Below are 20,615 nucleotides of genomic sequence, written 5' to 3' on the forward strand. Positions count from 1 at the left end.
TATGGCGCGGCAGGATTCATGTCCAACCACTATTACTCCCCCCAGCTGTCCTGATTATTATTTTATAGTGCAATACTGTACAGAGATTGTTATCACTCACAACAGTCCCTAATGGTGCTCACATTCTAATTTTGGGAGTATGGGAGCTAACCGGAGTACTAGGTAAAAAACTCATACAAACTCCATGGAGATTGTTACCCTTGGTTGGATTTTAACCCAGGACCTCTGTTCTTATTAGTGCTAACCACTGCGTCACCATTCTGCCCATGAGGTAGGAAGGAGGTCCTCTGTTCTAGAGATTGGTGGGTCTCGACAGCCAGGCCCCCACAGATCTCATATTTATATCTATGATAGATATGCATTACCACCATGTTTAGGACCCCTATCATGCAGATTTCATATACTGTCATGTGTATGAGCCCTAAGGAAAGATCGTTTTTCAAGTGATCCACATTTGTGTAACATGGTTTCAAGAATAGATATATTGCTATTATCTATTATAGCCCATGCCAGTCTTTCAGTTGCTGTGATAATGAACTAAGATGGTATTTAAATGGAGCAGACAATTGTATGGATGCACGGAAACATTTCAGCTGTTAACAATAGAGTTTTGTAGGGCCAAGTCCAGTGAAGGCCGTTCTAAAGGGTCCAGACATTACCAAAACTACACAAGTTTCTCCAAAATTGCCATTTTTATAAAACCATATCTGTGATGACTAGGTAGCTGTCGGTATTTGCAAACGCAAAATGACTAATCTCTTCACGGAAGGTTTTGTTGGTAAATCTGACAATGATGTGGTTTTATATATAATGTAGATTTTTCTACATAAAGACATGATGCACGTAACTAGCAGCCTTAGAGAAAATCTCATCACTTCATGCTATACTTGTCCTGAAAATAGAATGTTGGCCCAAAGTAATTAATTTTACCCTTATCTCTACCTCCATATGATTTCATGTTGCCTGTAGTGGTTCATAGTATTGATGTTTTTTCCTCTTTTTTTAGAGCCTCCATGCCTTGCTGAACTTGAAAAAGTACAGATTCAAGAAGCAGCAAAGAAGAAGCCTGGTAAGCTCTATATGTCATGAGCATGGTCCACATCAGGGCAAGCCTTGGGGGTCTGCGAACGGTTTGGTGGCGTATCAGTTGGCCCTGCTGAAGGGGGAATCACAGAGAGCCTGACACAATATCTTCTTATACTTCTTTACATTGTGTGACACTGTTACAGTATATTATTTTTGCAGCGTAAAGTGATGGCGGCACTGTTTAGCATTGTTATTTGGAAGCGTTACCTGACCAACTTATTGCCCTGTTATTTCGGAACCAGAATATATGGCACTTATACAGTAATTAGTCATTGTATGGTTTTGTTATTAATGCACTGTATGATAGAACGCCATATTGGAGGGGCACCAATAGAAGAAACCGTAAAAAACATAATTTAGTGTAAAGCTTGCCCTGGTGCCAACATTAACACGTTGCTTAATATATACAAAAATGTGTGAGTAAAATATTATATAATGTGGTATAAAATCATTGCTTTCCGAAGGCATATACACAATGGTGCCAGCAGACACATAGCAAGGCATCAAGTTTTAACAACTGCGCTATGGATCTTTTCTTGTGCTGCAGAAGCTCCCTAAAGTTAGGGTCCGCTAAAACCTCATTATTGTTTTGATCATGCTTAAAAAGTTGCTTTGTTATAAGACATTGCTCCACATTTATGCACTGCATTGCATGGTTTACCAGACTTTATAATATTTGTATGGTATTTTAGTTATGCCGGATGGTAATGATATATCAACCCTTTTTACAAGTATGGTTTAATAATAGTGATGTCTGTGTTGTAGGGGTGTTTATTCCAAGCTGTGATGAAGACGGATATTACAGAAAGATGCAGTGTGATCAGGCCAGTGGGGAGTGTTGGTGTGTGGATCAGCACGGCTCCGAGCTAACAGGCACCAGAATACATGGGAACCCAGACTGCGGTAAGTTTCACATGCTCAAGATCTCAAGTTCCTCTTGATCAAGAGATCTAATATCTAATGGGGACATTTTGTACCTCATCCTAAGTGCATAAGTTTACATTTTTCTGCACAAATGTAAACCATTCAAGCCTTTTTTTTTCTTCTCCAAAACAATGTATTATAGTGTTTAGTGCAACTTTGTAATTGTTTTTTATTAAAAAAGAAATAATAATTAAGTTTTGAGATACAGCTTCTATGTATCCTGGATAGAGAGAAGCTACATCTAGCACTGAAACTCAAATCTGTCAGATCAGTAGGACTAATGGCTTTGGTGACAGCGGGGACAGCGGAGCCACCTGTTATCGACCATATCTTAGTTCAGGACCCACTGTCACCGAAACCATCAGTCCTGCTGACTTGACGGATTCGGGTTTCAGTGAAAGATGCAGCTTCTATGTATCCAGGATGCATAGAAGCTGCATCTCAAAAAGTAAAAACATAAATAAATAAAACAAAACACTATAATACATTGTTTTAGTAAAAAAAAAAGCCTTCAAAGGGTTCCGAAAACTTTAAACTTTATTAGCCATTTCCCGAATTATTATATACTATTACAAACATATATCTCACAAGGCAGAAGTTCAACATTAGGGTTGAGCACCTGATATTTGTATCTTATCACCCCCCCCCCGCCATAGTCAATCACAGTAGCAGATAGAAATTCCGATATACAAGCCACACTTCACCAAAGAGAGACATTTACTATCCACAAATCAATGATAAAAATAAACAGATTTTATATGTGTATGTATGTATATATATATATATATATATATATATATATATATATATATATAGCATTAACAAAATATCACACACCTGATCATATTTCAAGAAGGATCCTAAAAAGTGTGGATGCATCAGACAGTAGTACTAGCATGACTATAGGTAATCACACTCACAATTCAAATAAAGCACACCACATAAATCAGAGGGTGGTCTTACCATCTAAAATGTGGGTAAGGTACTCTATTTTGACTCCTGGCCATATCAATGGCTTCCTTTTGAGAAACATGGCGACTCCACTTTGATACTCATTTATTTACTGTGATTTGTGTGAAGTGATTTCCCATAGTCATGCTAGTACCACTGTATGTAATATTATACATTACTTTGTGATGTTTATAGGGTCCTTCTTGAAAATTGATTATGTCTTTAAAATGTTTTAAATGATTTATAATGAAAATGTGATTATTTTTATGACTATTTTGTGTATAGTAAAAAAAAAAAATTGTGGTGAATTGTGTATCATATACTATTACTATAGAGTGTTTTCTATAAATCTGACTTAAAGGGAAGTTAAAGGGAACCTTAAGAGTCTTAATAGTTAAATTTAACATATTTTATTTGGGCAGCAATCTTGCTAGCATCTAATACAATTCCATCTGTTACCATGGTTTATAGATGATGACAAGACTTCAGACTGCTTCCCCACTTAGCACATAGGGGGTAGTGATTAAAACCATCCTTTTAGACATCGCTGATGCGAATAATGGATTCCAGCAGGGTCTAGGACAGAGAAGTAAATGTAGTGGCCACTCAAACATTTTGGCTCCATTTATGCTCAATAGCATTTATCTTGTAAGCCTACGATTTTTTTTTTTTTCTAAGGTACCTACATTAAAAATGCAGAACAGGGCAAACCTATGGTGCAGGGCACTCAAGATCTTCTTTAGATATTACTCAATGCCTCTCCTTGCTGAGGGCCAACGTCTGCCATTGGATCCATCTGAGAAAGCCATTTGTTTTACTTTATACATCTTGACACACTTTATATAGATTTACTGAAGAGTACATTAGAATAAAATCTTATTCTTATCAAATCTGAGTAGTTTTTACTTTTGCTAATAATTATTATTTAAAAGGGTATGGCAATGTCAGTACAGTTCTCTTTTCTAGTTTATCCCGAGCCATTATTGACCAACCCCTAAGTATTACTTTGAAAGTACTGTGGAACCTTTAAATATAAAGATGAAATTATATATATTTATAAATCTCAATTCAACCCTGTCCCCTAATGTTTAATTTTTTTTTCCAATTCACAACTTGAACATTTAGCTAGGACTACCTTTAAGTCAGGTATGCTATTCTTCCCCATGTCACGCACATTGGGGAGGTCTTGTTCCCTTCTGCGGGGTCCTGACATTAGAGAGATGGTTTAGATGTCCTTGTGCTAGTTTCTGACATGTTGGAAGCACTCTGGTCACTTGTAAATTTCATTTTCTGACTAATAATATAATGGCTGGGCAAGATTAGGTAGCCATTGTCAGATTACCGGTGACCACCATTTTCTTTCCATGTTAGTTCTTCATACATAGGGAAAGTTGTACTACTGCAAACAAGTATACAGATCTCAGCTTCCCAGACTCCTGTGAGTTGGACTTGAAGACAAGTAGGATATTTAGCTCAAAGGGGTATTACCAGAATAGACATTTATCCACAGGATAGGTGATACAGTAAGTGTCATGGCTTGGAACCCCACCAATCATTAGAATGAGTTCCCAAGCCTCCTGTTAAACCTTACCTCACCCTCTGTAGTGAGGAGGAGCTTGGATATCTATTTAATGCCTATCAGTCTGACGGATACAGCCGAGCGCTGTATTCTGTCAGTCCCATAGACTTTGAATGACTTCTCACTGCGGTCTTGCAGTGAGGAGGAATGGGGGGCTTAGGGCCCCTGTTATAGTGATCGGTGGAGGTCCCAGCGGAGGGTCACCTAACGATCATAAACGTATCACCTATTATTTAGATGATAGATAGGTTCTGGGAATATCCCTTTAACTATAATCAACTGGCTTGCAGCCACCACTAGGGGGAGCATAGGACCTTATTGCATACTAATAATACATTGAACTCAATCATATAATAGTTGCAATAAACTACTATGCTCCCTCTAGTGGTGGCTGCAGGCAGACAGATTTTTATAATTTAGCTCTACATCTATGCAGGGAATTGGAGCTCTGCATCATAGAAAATAAATTCTGACCGCTATAAAGATATATTAAGAAATTAATCAGCACAAAATGTTGAAACTGTTTAGATAAAAATAAAACTAAATGATGCTCCAAGGTGGACATAACAACTGATTTCAGTCATGAGACCAAACTGTTCTCTTCTGTTTGGTACCAGATGACATTGTTGGATTCTCTGGAGATTTCGGTAGCGGTGTTGGCTGGGAAGACGAAGAAGAGAAAGAAACAGAAGATGCCGGTGAGGAGGCCGAAGAGGAAGAGGGAGAAACAGGAGAGGCAGATGATGGAGGATACATTTGGTAGACCCTGAGCTGCACAGCCCTGTATGGGCAATGCCACCAAGTTTGGAAGACTGCAGTAAATAGTAATCAGATGACACAGTGATCAGGAAACACAGCTGAATGTACATTATATTTCAACAGAAATTGTGTGTGTGAGCATGCACGTGTGCCTGGTGACTGACTGCTTTGAAATTGCAGCTCATTTTCTCCCCATAATCTAAGTGAGCTATTCTACAGCAGACAAAACAAACACATTTATCCATTTTCCTTTAAAGACATGGAGTTGTTGGTATATAATCTCACATTGGATTATCCTATTTGTTATTTCCAGAATCAAGCACACATGTCGGGGACACTTCATCTTCTGGTGAAGAGCTAGTTTTTAGCCACAGGTCATATGTGAACAAACAAGACATATATTAAAACAGTGTTTCTGTAGTGAACAGAGGAGGAAAGAAAGTGCCGCGGAGTAGATAGACCATAAAAACACATATTTCAGTGTATATCTCGACATTTAATATTTCTCTAGCTTGATGAACGTTCTTTGATGCAAGCAGAATAGGGGCTTATATTTTGGCTTTATATTAGACATGAATGTGAGACTCGTGGTTGGTGATAATTCCATGTGGACTATCCTCCCTCTCTGTTTTTAATATTTGGGACATTAGGACACATTGACCACAATTGGTTTCTCTCCATACATATATTGTTGACATCTACCACTAGAGCAGCAGCTCCTTGTACAGACACATTCATCTTCTATAGAACGGTCTTCATTATTATGTGCAGCATGTAATCACAATTACGGAATGATTCAATTAAATCAACTTTGCTCTATGTGTTTGCCCTCTATATTATTATATCCTTTGACAACAGAAAATGTTATTAACATATTAAGCAGCAGATATCTTTTTGAAAGTTACAGAAATATATACCGAAAAACGGTGCAATTATGTAAAAAAATTATGATAATAATAATAGGCACTGTACTTAATTACGATATAGCACTTTTTTTCACCAAGCAATGGAGGCTTTGCTGGGACATTTACAATATCGCAATATATGTATTATTCACTTATGCTACTTGTGTGCACCATAAAAGAGCATACTGTATGGGAACTACAGGCTGACCTGTCCCACTGCTTTTACCTCCAGTTGAAGGTGCAACAATTTTATGCCACACAAGGTTTAAACATTTTTTTCCCCAAAGTCACTATATAAAATTGGAGGCACACAAAGGTGCAGTATAGGAGCCATAGCAGTCTATGGGAGCCATATTATGGGTTCTGTAAATATGGGACATAAAAGGGATCTGTAATATGGCCGTATATAGGGGCACTTAAAGCCATCATGCTTCTGCAATGCTGTAGAGGGAATTGAAAGAGTATTGGAATGATCGTATTTTGGGTAAGGGGATATAACAAAACTGGTGCAGAGTTATAATAAATGGTCTGCTTTTTTTCCAGAAACAGCACCATGCCTGTCCATTGGCTGTGTCTGGCATTGCAGTTTATCCCAATTATAGTGAATGAGGCTGAGCTGCAATACCAGACTCAGCCCATGGACAAGAGTGGTGCTGTTTCTGAGGAAAAAAGCAGACCATTTTCCCTAATCCTGGACAACCTCTTTGATGTCTTTTCCATGTGCCATATATGATAATCATTACATGAGTTGACAGACTTTCCATAGAATACGCCATTCTTGTGGTAGGTTTGAAGAGACACTGACAAGACTAAACCTATCCAATCCAATCATAATAAATACACAGACATTCTTGATCAATATCCACCTATCAAGATGCTCCACATTTGCATGCTGCATTACTTTACATATTGCTTTAAATTGAAAAGGACATATCTTACAGACATTCATATCAGAACAAAAAGAAATATTTATCAATCTTCAAAGTGGACGAATGCTGTAGTTCTATTAGATATATAAATTAATTGATTTCTATGGGATTTCCTTACTTTCAAACCACCCCTGTGGCTTAACAGCTTGTTAACAAAAGAATCCATTAAGTCTTGTGACTTTTTATCCTGGCAGCTAAATATTGCAAAGTCCTGGCAGACAACTGTATTGGGAGTCTCTTTAAGAGTTGCGTTATAATGATGATTCTGCCTCCAAGATTATTCTGCCATTGGGACTGTCAGTTATCCTCATTCTACTGCTTCAAGTCATATATTGTGGTATGAAATGCGTGAGCGAATGTGAGCCGCATTTAAAAGGCTAGCTCCAAATTTGCACAATTTTAATTAGAATATTTTTTAGAATTATGCATTAATGCAAATTCACAACTGATGACATCAATCACAACTGATGAAAACTGATGACATCAATCACAACAACAATTCTGTGTCAGTTAAGATCATCCCATTTAAACAAATAATCCACAGTTCCAGTTGTTATTATCTTACATCAATGGGTCTCTCTCAAACATGGCTGCTTTCTTCTAGAAACAGTGCCACTCTTGTCAATGGGCTGTCTCTGGTATTGCAACTCCATGAACAAGAGTGGTGGTGTTTCTGAGAGAAAGCGGTCATGTCTTTCTAATCTCAGACAATCCCTTTAATTGCAGAGCGGGACTTTATGTCCTTACAAGTTAACTATATAAAGGCATACTGTAAATCCCACAATATCAGCTTCATAAATGTAGCAACTTCACTAAATTGAATGTAATATAAAACCCCCCTCAACAGTGAATTGTTGTGCCTCATGGGGGTAAAATCCCATCCTGACCCCATTGTTTTGGCCTATAGGCTTGTATGAGAGATTGTGAGTGTAATATTACTTGCTATATATTCTAGAAATGTTACGGTTTGTATCTAAGAAAAAAGGATGTTGTCCATCTTAGAGACACCTGAATAATAAGCTTATCGATTATTTATATCCATGTACTACTATTATTAACCATCAATGATGCTAAAAAGGTTAACCCAAAGTGTCTACTGTAGTCCATAAGTAAAGACATTCGAGAGCAAAGTTTTGGAGTATGGGAACAATGTTGAAAATGGAGGCATTATAACAGGCAATGGACCAGAATGGGAACAGTCTATAGTTTACCAGTCATTATGATTTCCTTATTGGAAATTCCCAGAATTTGTCTGAAGGAATAGAGTAGATGAGGCTTTCCTTCAATGCATTGTTTTTGCAGGGAGCTACTTTACATATATTTTATATGTTTTGTTATAAAAGTCATTGGGACATTCACTGACTACAAATATTTGTTTTGTTTCTTTTGGATAGAGAGAATAAAAAAATAGTCAAAAAAAGACAGTAAGACCTAGTCATTGACTGTGGTGCCTGATCTGCGAGGTCGGTGCTATTTACCTCCTATTGACCACACTAAACATACTCTTCGCCTTTATTTAAGTCACAAATAAACCATATTACACAGGTTGTGTACTTGTACTAATCTTCAAACACAAAAAGTAAGTCTAGGGGTTCCCTTAACCCTTCCACCACTGGGAATACCACTCTGACATTGGTCTGTCATTGACCACACTGCCTGAGTGCCTCTTCTTTTCTAATACACAGTGCTTCAAGCTCTGGTTTAGCCCCCAATGAAAAAATATCTTATAATATTGGTAAGTTAAGGACTAACCCAACACCTACAGAGTATACCATTGACCAGCAGATATATCCAGACATTGGGCTCTTAATATCAGATTTTACTCTTAGTGGTAAGTACTTGCTGAGTTCTGTGTGGGAAACTGAATGAGTGTACTGCTTTTTAAGGTTCCCCCGCCCATACAACCATCTGAATGAGCTCTTATACAAACAGTAGGTCTCATGTGTGCTTGATCCTCTTTTTATGTGCTGACCTGTTGACATAGAAGGTATGTCTATGAGGGTTGCAGAAAAATTGCATGCATGTATTCATACAAGCCTTTAATATACAAAATTGTGTATTTCGAAGGTGTTAATCTTTTTCTTTTATTCTGTGCTTAAAAACTAAAGTCCTGAAAGATTAAAGAATAACAAATACTGCTTTAGTCTTCTTACCATGTACAATACCTTTGGAAGTTAGAATAAAATCATGTGTAGGTACTAGGACTTCAGTTTGTATATTTATAAGTGCTGACATTGTATCTCTCAGTAATTTTAGATGTAAAATAAACCGTGTTAGAATGTATATGTACTAATAGGGCGCCAAGTTCAAATGTTTAATGATTCTTGCTCAACGATATAATTCATCACAGTTCAGGCGACCCTCACCGTGTCTTTAACTGCCTATTACCTATGATTCAGTGAAACTCATATACACTCGCAAAAGTTGAAACATATTTTTAAAAAATAAATAAAAAATTATTTAAAAAACTTGTGTCTACAGTTGTCTTAAAAGATTTTTTTTCAGATCTAAAAGTATACACTAATAAAATAGGATCAGTGTTATTGTGCACTGATATCTTTTGTGAATTACATTTTTCTTAATAATCAGTGTGGGTCAGAGCCATGTGATCTCCGATGATTATCAGAATGACTGCCACGACTACTTCAATGTTTATTCTGGTACATGGGCTCGTCAGTATGCTCAGATATGCCCGGTACAGCAGCACAGCCCCATCCGATCTAACATTGAGGTTATCAGTGTTTTTGTGAAAACCTCTTTATCATTATCACCATTAAGTAATCTATTTTAGCTATATATGTCTTCATCTTACTAGCCTGGCAAGCCATTACTTTTCACTTGCCACTTACAATTTATATTCTGAGCCCGCCTCTTACACAGGGCGTGCTACGGCTGGGAATCGGGAGCACCCACCCCATGTGAGACTGCCCCTCCATAACCAGCCTTTCTAAGATATAGAATTACAATATGTAGACAGGTGTCAACAAATAAGATACTGGGAATAAAGGTTTAAATAATAGAAAACATAAAAATATAAAAAAGCAATTAAACCAATAGCAAAGTAATTGTGTTTCAATTATATTAAAAGATAGTGACATTTTAAAGAGGTTGTCCTAGAATAGACAATTATCACCTATCAACAGTATAGGTAATAGTTGTCTGATCGCTGGTGGCCCTGCCGCTGGGCGCCCCACTGATCGCAAGAATGAGGGCCCGAACTCCCAGATCATCCTCACTGCAACCCCGCAGTGAGGAGGAGCTTGAATGGAGCGGTGGTTGAGCATGCGCCTGCCGCACCATTCAATGTCTATGGTACTGACGGAAACAAACAGACTTTGTACTTGGCTCATTCCCTCAACCATCACTTAATACAATGTCCTCCTCACTGCAGTCTTGCAGTGAGGGGGTTTGGGAGACCTTTTTTTGTGATCATTGGGGTCTTAATTGTGGAGCCCCCAGTGATCAGACAATTATCATCTGTACTGTGGATAGGTGATCATTATCGATTCTGGGAACATCACTTTAACATTTTTCCAGGTGTCTGCATTTTTACAGAAGCAAACTAATGCTTTCAAAATTATTAGAATTATACAATTTCCAAAACAATTTAAAGCTGTGCTTCTCTAACTGTGAGGTGCCCGTCTAGTTGTTGGTAACGAACAGCTGGGGAGTCAGTTTTCACAGAAGGGATCATAGGCTGCGCAGTCCTTTCTCTGGCTGTAGCAATATCTGGTTTAGCAATATAAATGGCTCCTTATGTGATTATTTTCAGGAGTTTCAGGAGACAAATGAACAAAGGTAAATTGAGCAATTTTTTTAACTTTGAGATGGACTTCAACCAAAGATGGTAATGCCCAGGCATCATTATGTTATGGCCGGTGAGGCCCTAGCAGAAAAAGTTTGAGTAGCCCTGAACTAAAAAAACTCTATGTTAGGAAATTCACAGAGGGAATTTTAACTTTAGTAATAATTATTACTGTGACCTGGTTGTTGTCATCTTTACATAGGACTCAAACTCACTGCTGCCCTAGAGGAAGAAAGCGATTCAACAATGTAGCACAGCAATTCTTCTCTTGATTTGAGTTGTCTACGTGAGTTTACTCTAAGGTCACTAATTTGACGTGGATTTATAGTACACTACATGTGAATCTGGTTTTCTCCCCAGCGGAAATATTCTGCAAGGAAAAATAAGCGTGCTGCGGACTGTCAAATGTACAGGATGTAATGCGATGTGAATCCGCAGCACAATCCGCGCCAACAACAAAATGTCTCACTGTGCAACTAGATTGCCATGGTAGCACAAAAATGTAATGAACACATGTTATGTTGAATAATAATAAAAGAAAGCGACAGAAATTTAATTTTACATTTAGATTTCCTTTGCCAAGTGTGTTAATATTGTCCCAACACTACAAATCTTTTGTACCTCTTGATCTGGAGTAAGTCTTGGTCTCCTTTCATCTGAGCAGAAGGGGAATTGCTTGCCTTACCATGTATTGATAGATATATAGATATTATAAAACTCATTATTTCAGGATTTATATTACAGGAAGAGATAGTTGGTTGTCCATGTAACTGTAGATCTCAGAAACCAAAAGACAAGGAGACACAAGTGAGAATTGGGACTTCCAGCACTTTGTAAGTTCTGACAACCAATTAAAGTTCTTCCCTGACATAATATAGATAAACCACGGCAACTAGATTACATTGGCGCGGGTAATGACCTACAACTGACTAGAAATATTAGACAGAGAAGAAAAAAAAAATGTCTCTTAAAGGCTAATGGAGGGATCCAAGGGAACATATAATGACTGTTCTGGGATCCCTTTCCCTGGCTAATTCAATATGTGGATTACATGAGCTATTCCCTAACCTGCCACTAAATGGAATAGCATAGCATGTCTCAGAGTGCATTATGGGGAACACATCAACAATTTTAACCATTATGAATGGTTATTGGTATAGAAAATAAATATCTGAACCATATGGGCATAACATGAACAGTTCTAGATATACTAAGCCTAAAGAATGATTTTTATGTGATGTAAAGAAACACAAAAAAACCAAAAAAAAACCCAAAAGATAATTATTTCAGGATCCGTTGCCCATGTATAACCATCTTCTCACTAGGGAAAGAGCCTGAGATAGTCGCATTATAGGCTCAGACCGGTACTTTGTACCTGTTTATTGCGTTGCCACACATACCGTATACTAATAAAGATTGTACCTCTTTATTTTATCCAATGCACAAGTGCTGCATACATTGCTTGCATTCTGGACTACAGATACCATTATACAATGTGCTTCACAGGTTTGTGAATTTTGGTAGCAGGACTTTATATAACGCTCCAACTGCACACAGACTCTTTTTCTTGCCTGACCTATTGATGACAGTTTCTAAGTCCTAGTAACTGAATATCGACACTACAAGGCCTTCATTTAAGTCGGACATCACAGTTCAGATGATGGCAGGCTTGAATGACACGTAAAATCAATTTTCAAGGTGATTGTAATGTAGAAGCTGACACAATATATATAAGGTTGCTGAAAGAACGGAGCACATTTCAGATTTTTTCTTAGCTCTAGAGAGTTCTACAGCAGTAAGAATATTATTAGATAATTCACCGAGGACTATTATAAGTGCCGTATGGAATTACAACAACTGACACCACAGAGTTAGGAAACATGGTACAACTGTTATAAGCAATGGCAGCTAATGTTACAATGCTGCCCTGATCATACAACACAGCCCCGTTTCTACGCATTCATTTTCAGACAGGTTGGCTTCAAAGAAATCATGTTCCCCAAAGGGTTACCCGAAAAAATGTTCATCACCAGTATCTCCAGTTTGGCAACAACCGTTGTAGTCAACTGACCATTATAGAAGAAAAGATGTCAGGGACATATTTAATGTAAAGACGGGGTAGGGAGACAGACAAGTGAGCCCTAATCTACCCGCCACTCAGTCCCTGCCTACTTGCAACGGCCCGTCCTAGGCGACGGGGTACAACTGGGCGACGGTCCCTACTCTCACTATGTGCACGACAGACAAACAGACAAGGGGAAGATAGAAGCTAAGGGAAATGGGGCAGATGCCCACGGCAACACCGTGAGCTACAAGAGTAGTGAACGAGCCGAGTCAAACCAGGAGTGTACGAGGTATCAAACGCAGAGCAGGAGCGTAGTCAGTAAAGCCAGGGTCAATATGAAGCAGAGGACAAATAGTACAAGGAGCAGCAGCAGAGCCAGGAAACAAGCAGAATCACAGGCAAAGGAGAAGCAGGAAATTAAGGTATAAATAGACAGAGGGCGGGAGCTAGCTCCGTCTGGCCAGGCTGTGATAGGCTCTCCCACTCCTCAGCCTCCCAGCCTGAGTGGTAGAAGAAGGAGTCACTCTATCAGACTTAGGAGCAGGTGCAGACTGACTAACAATGGGCGTCGACACAGAAGCTGTGTCTGGCAGATCCTTTACATTTAAATTGGAAGAGTTATCTACTAGTCACAGCTAATGGATAAATGTTCAATCCATTAATTTCATACTCAGAGAGTCTCCAGAACATTGGACAAATGGAAAGAAAGAGGATATTTACCGGCAACAAAAAAGACCTATGCAGACGCAAAAATTGGTTATATATTTTTAGAACTATTGGCCAAACCTTCTTGTAGGAATACGTAGTAGTAGTAGTAGTAGTAGTAGTAGTAGTAATTATTATCAATGTTTCCATTTTTACCATGCCTAAAAATTCTAGTAAACAATAAAATAAAGTTACTCTATTCCTGATGTATGATCTGTGGAGGTCCAACTGCTCAGAAACCTTGATGATCATCAAAATGAAGCAGCTCACATAAGCGCCATGATCCCTTTATTGTATATCTAGGCACAATGACATATACTGGAGTGTGGCTGTGCCTGGCACTGTAGCTCAGTCCTGCCCAGCACATTCACTTGCACATCAATGGGCCCAGAGAAACAATGAAAGAGCAGCACATCCCATGTTGATCTGATGATCAGCAGAGGTCCAGGGGGTTGGACCCCCACTGATCATACATTGATGTCCTATCCTAAAGGACAGTCCTTCAATTAAAAGACCCATAAAACCGCTTTTAATGTTTATAGATTTGCAATGATTTTCTTCTTAGTTTATAGAGTAATAATACGAAGGGTCTTTTTAAAAAAAAATAGTGCACACAAACAAAGACAGAAGTGTTGCCCTATCAGCCGGTGACATGGATTTTCTTGACCATTGTTTGAAGAAATACACATATGGATCACACTTCTCGCTTTGAACACTAGTATTGTTATCTGCACAATATTTTTATGCAACGTCCAGTATTTTTAGCATGTGACTTACTGTATCAACACACTTTTTTATACATATAATTTTTTGAATTTTGGATCTGTAAATAAACAGGATTGTCTTAAGCAAGTAGATTATATTTTAATCCTTTATAATTACTGCGGAAAATCATATCATGCCAAACTAAACACCGCCAAGCGACTTCTACTTCACTGATGATTTATTTAATGGAGTATTATAGTTTCAACAAATAGTGTGTTAATGTATGAGATTGTATGAAAAAAATATGTGGACTTCAGTTGTAAAAGATAAAAATGTTGTAATGCTGTAGATAACAGAATATTGTCCAAGGCACTCACATAAATGAAGATATTTAATTGTTCTATTGTAGCCTACATATATAAGCCAGTCAAACAGGGACTAATACTCTATTCTTCCCTCTACATTTGCCAGCGCGATCATATTGCTGAGTGATTTGTGAGGTTCATACTTCACAGTGCCCCATAGATTAATTCTAATGTTTCCTAATTTTATATTAAGACCTGCTTTCCAATATAAAACCAAATGTGATCATTTCTGTTTCTCTATCCCAAGTCCAATAGCAACAAGTCTGATGATTATTAGAATTATACTCCAGAGCTGCATTCACAATTCTGCTTGCTGTCAGACAGTTCATTAACATCTTGGCTGAACTCCCATAATGCAGTATGACAGTTAGTTCTTACATCAGATTGCTGTACAGAGACTTCTGTAAAGACTCCAGTTCCCAGAATGCAAATAACCAGAGGAACTTTTGTGCAGATAATGAGCCAGCAAAGAATGTTGGGAGATTTCAGCTCTGAAGCCTATAGAGTTTTTAACGCAGCTATGGACTATAGTACAAGCTGTAATAAGGTTAGTAATATCATGTATATGAAGTTACTCATCTGTTTTTTTTTTCCTTATTCTATGAGTAAACTGTAACATGGTTCTCCAAAGTGGACATACACTTTAACAATATGAACAACAAAAATTTTACATTAACATGTTTCTAAATACCATAATATGATATTGCTCAGCATAGAGGCAGCATCACGGCCAAGTGAGCAGAGACAGAAATCTCCATGTCAAAGACTGGTAAATATACTTTGTGCCGTCTTTTGGGTTAAATCACATGGTTAAATGCAGCATGTACCGAATAAAGAGCTGACATGACTTAGTAAAATTAAATTGAGACCAAGGAGGAATGGATGCCTGGGTAGTTATTGACTTCTTCCATTAGTTGCAAGCTTCTACAATCCAGAAAATCGAATTGGAAAAAAATAAACTCAATCTTTCAAGAAGTCTAGGATGTGTGAGAACAATTGGATTTATCTGATAGGATTTCCGCTATCACAATCCGCAACACACAGCAGTCCTGAGTCCTGACATTGACACTGCAGGGAGTTCTGAAATCAAGTTCGATTCAGGTACATTAACCTCTCTGGGCAGAGGTTTTAGGACTTGAAGAAAACCACAGGAACACCATGGTGGGAAATAAGATGAATTGGAAGAGCCATGTGCAAGTAAAACTTTCATACTGTCTGTCAGCATTACACCGTAGGGAGCTGCCTTCTTTCTGGAGCAGAGATTGATCAAAAGATTCTTCTGATATCATGTGGAGTGAAGTGAGAACCTAGGGAAAGAAGTGAATATGATCTCAAGTCTGCCAGGCTCATCTGTTAACCTCCGAGGGGTGTGTTCCTGGGGAACCTGAAGTTATACAGTTTTCAAAAGTACACCAGGTTTCTATAACCCTTAATATTCTATATAGTGAGGGTTACAGATGGAGGAGGGGGGCATAAGAGGACATTATCATTTCTATGGGAGCTCCACTTAGTGATTTTAATTCCTGAACCATTCCCTAGCTGTAAAATCCCTTAGGCAAAAATTATTTCAGATTTTAATGGTCTAAATGACAGTTCTAACTTTATAAGTTTAACCTGAAAACATAGTTAACTAAATATATATATTTTAAAGGGGTTGTCCGGGCACCGGGCGGTTTTTAATACTAATGACCCATCCACAGGATAGGTCATCAGTATAGGATCGGTGGGGGTCCAACACCCGGACTCCGCTCAATCAGCTGTTCCGGCTGGCTCCGGATACTATGCAGTTGTTAGTGCCAGAAGAAGATGTCTCTGGTCACAGCTTAGCAGCCGTGCTGCAGCTCTGCTACCATTCAAGTGAATAGAAGCAGAGCTGTAGCACAGCCGCTATGCTGTGATTAGAGCCTTCTACTTCCGACACTGACCACTGCATAGTATCCGGTGCCCGGAAGCAGCTAGAAAGGCTGATCGGTGCGGGGTCCGGACCCTAACCAATCATATACTGATGACCTATTCTGTGGATAGGTCATCAGTATTAAAAACCGCCACGTGCCTGGACAACCCCTTTAATGTCTTTTTTTTCCCTACTGTTACTACTGTATTTTCATGTCCAAGAAAACAACTTTTAGCCATTTTATATAACAATAATAATAATTGTAAGGTTAAAGTTATTTTGAAGTATACAGTAAATGGTAGACAGTAAAAAGCACTGTTATATTCACCCAGTTGTCAATTTATTCATAGTTTTCTATGAGTAATAGCAGAGAAACAGCACTATACAGAGATCTTAAAAAATAATATGTTCCATAATTATTATCAAATAAGGAATACAAGTATTTTATAAAATAGACGTGTCAGGCGAGGTGACAGGTAATCTTTAAAGCAGGGGTAGGCAACCTGGGTAAGTAAAGGATCTACTACTGTATAATAATACAGAAGGTTCTTAAGATCTACCGTCATAAAAAACATGTCTTCTTTGATACAGAAAAGTTTAACTAAATGTGTGCAGATCATTTGAGCATCTGGGCAGTGTCTAATGGCCCATGGGCAGAAGAAGGGGTGCCCACATGTCTTTAGTCAGAATGCGGCACTCATTAATGTACAACCATAATGTACAACGCAATGTGTTAAAGCTCAAGTGTATTATAAGTATGGTAAGCTGGCAGGGGGCACATGACCATTATTCGTCACATCCCAGACCACTCCGAGTCTGCTCTTGAATATACAATATATAAAAAGGTTAGTGTCTCCGCGTCTTATAGTGTAATCTCATAACGTGGCCCTTGAGCCAAAAATTGCTGTAGTCATCCAGAATAAATATTCATTGAAGCTGTGCCCTGCAGGCCCATAAGCAGGCATAGGCTCTTATATGACTGCCGGATAAGCAGGGAAAAAGCAGGGAGCTTAAAGTTCACTATAGTATTGCAGATTTTTTTATTAGAGTACTCTCACAGATAAAGGTCATATTTCCATATAACAACATTATAGTAGGTGTCACTATTCATGTAAATCCCTAATATATTCTGACTCAACAGTTGAACCTTCAATTTCAGATTAGGCAAATTTAATGAATTAACATTTCCGGTCCAGATCATGCAGAATTATTGGAATTGTATTACTATAGTGAACAATACAAAGAAATATGGTTCATGTTAATGGTGATTTTAAATAAAGAATATACTTAAAAGTCATTAAAGTGGGGAGGGGAGACTTAACAGCCTGGCAAAGCAGATGGGACATATCAAACCAAGGGTGGAGCGCAACTTTGATGTCTCCATCATTATAAATGACTGATTTGTCTTAACTGTTTACGGCATTACCAGGACAAGATAAACCCTGCCAAGCTTCAGCTGCATGTTGTGAGCTGTAAGTATGTTCACTGAAATGTGGTAAACTGGCAGGAAAAAATCAGCTGGTCACAGTTTCCGCCTCCCTGCGGCACTGACAGCTTGTCAGGTCCTGAAATCTCTGCACTCATGACATGAACACTAACTCTTGGTGCTGTTCGGCTGTTACTTGCCACTTAAAGACTAAATAGCAGCACCCAAAGAAAAGAGCTATGACTTGCCTGGAGGACAGATGCTTTATACTGTCGAAAAAGGTTCTCTGCAAATGGGAATTATTATGTTAAACCGGTATGGCTGTTACCAAGATATTTTCACACTTGAAGCTATAAAGAATTTCTAATTAGATTATAGTGATGACATTAGTGGAAATATTTATATCATTTTATAAGTTCCACATATAATAAAATATACTCTACCTTCTAATTAATATCATTATCTAGTCCCGACACAATGATGCAGATTTTTTAATGCATTTCCGACAATACATTGAGCGTATACTAGAATTATATACGACTTGTCATTTACAGTGTGTGTGAAGGTAACAACGCCATAAAGATGCCTTTACACACTTTGAGCTTGTGTATGATTTAAATAATTTCAAATCGTCAATGACGATTTTTTCAACGTGTAAATACAAATAGGAGACCACTTTTAAACTTCAGGATATGCAGAAAAAATTGGATTGTAAAATCCGCAAATTGCTGTGTGTAAATGCAATTGTTAGATGGTCTGGCGATTAAACCACCCATCTAGAATTTGGTGCCTCTCCTTTATACCATGTGACTATGATTAGAATTAATTGCAACATTGAGAAATCACATGTAAGCAAATGTAGCTGACAGGTGACACCAATCAGAGGTATTTGTCGGGGATATACTTTTTTTTACATGCTTGATTAACATCTTGCGCCATATATTTCTGGATATGTCGGGTTTATAAATAAGGTAAGGGTGTAAGGGAGATCACATCTGTAAAAACAGTTAGGTCCGGAATTATTTGGACAGTGACACAATCTTCATGATTTGGGCTCTGCATGCCACCACATTGGATTTGAAATGAAACAACTGAGATGCAATTGAAGTATAGACATTTAGATTTATTTCAAGGGGTTGAACAAAACGACCTTAATATAAATAAAATGTTTTTTTTAATATTTTGTAGAGAATCCTTTGCAGGCAATGACAGCCTGAAGTCTGGAACCCATGGACATCACCAAACGCTGGGTTTCCTCCTTAGTGATGCTTTGCCGGGCCTTTACTGCAGTGTCTTCAGTTGTTGCTTGTTTGTGGGTCTTTCTGCCTTAAGTTTTGTCCTAAGCAAGTGAAATGCATGATCGATCGGGTTGAGATCTGGTGATTGACTTGGCCACTGCAGAATATTCCACTTTTTTGCCTTAAAAAACTCCTGGGTTGCTTTGCAGTATGTTTTGGGTCATTGTCCATCTGTACTGTGAAGCGACGTCCAATCAACCTTGCTGCATTTGGTTGAATCTGAGCAGAAAGTAAATCCCTGAACACTTCAGAATTCATCCGGCTGCTTCTGTCTTCAGTCACATCATCTATAAACATTAGTGACCCAGTGTCTTTGGCAGCCATGCATGCCCATGCCATCACACTGCCTCCGCCATGTTTTGCAGAGGATGTTGTGTGCTTTGGTTCATTAGCCGTTCAAAGCCTTATCCATACTTTCTTCCTCCCAACATTCTGGTATAGGTTGATCCTAGTTTCATCTGTCCAAAGAATGCTGTTCCAGAACTGGGCGGCTTCTTTAGATGTTGTTTGGCAAAGTCTAATCTGGCCTTTAAATTTTTGAGGCTGATTAATGGTTTTCACCTTGTGGTGAACCCTCTGTTTTTGCTCTCATGAAGTCTTCTCTTTATGGTAGACTTAGATACTGATACACCTACTTCCAGGAGAGTGCGCTTCACTTTGGTAGATGTTGTGAAGATTTTTGCCTTCACCATGGAAAGGATTCTGCGATCATCCAACACTGTTGTCTTCCGTGGACGTCCAGGCCTTTTGGAGTTCACGAGATCACCAGTGCACTCTTTTTTTCATTTTCAAGAATGTACCAAACTGTTGATTTGGTCACTCCTAACATTTGTGCGATCTCTCTGATGTATTTCTTCATTTTTGTTAGCCTCACGATGGTTTGTTTCACTTGCATTGAGAGCTCCTTTGACCTCATGTTGTGGATTCACAGCAACAGCTTCCAAATGCAAATGCCACACCTGGAATCAACTCCAGACATTTTACCTGCTTAATTGATGATGGATTAACGAGGGAATAGCCCATGCAGCCCATTAAAAAGCTTTTGAGATAATTGTCCAATTACGTTTGGTCCCTTGAAAAAGAGGCAGCTACATATTAAAGAGCTGTAATTCCTAATTCCTTCCTCAAATTAGGATGTGAATACCCTCAAATTAAAGCTGAGAGTCTGCACTTTAAGCCCATATCGATTATATAACTGTATATTCAATATGTTTTGGTA

General features: G+C 38.3%; 1 protein-coding gene across 1 annotated transcript in view; it reads left to right on the top strand.

Annotated features, from left to right (window-relative positions):
* Positions 1-9,601, top strand: part of SPOCK2 (SPARC (osteonectin), cwcv and kazal like domains proteoglycan 2) — a 96,324-nt gene extending 86,723 nt beyond the window's left edge. Inside the window, exons 9-11 of the mRNA XM_075841561.1 lie at positions 1,007-1,069; positions 1,852-1,989; positions 5,158-9,601. Of these exons, the coding sequence (XP_075697676.1) occupies positions 1,007-1,069; positions 1,852-1,989; positions 5,158-5,303 (347 nt within the window). The 3' untranslated portion in view covers positions 5,304-9,601. The remainder of the gene's footprint in view (positions 1-1,006; positions 1,070-1,851; positions 1,990-5,157) is intronic.
* The last annotated feature ends 11,014 nt before the right edge of the window (positions 9,602-20,615 follow it).

Source organism: Rhinoderma darwinii, chromosome 11 (genome assembly GCF_050947455.1).
Source record: "Rhinoderma darwinii isolate aRhiDar2 chromosome 11, aRhiDar2.hap1, whole genome shotgun sequence".
Taxonomy (NCBI): domain Eukaryota; kingdom Metazoa; phylum Chordata; class Amphibia; order Anura; family Rhinodermatidae; genus Rhinoderma; species Rhinoderma darwinii.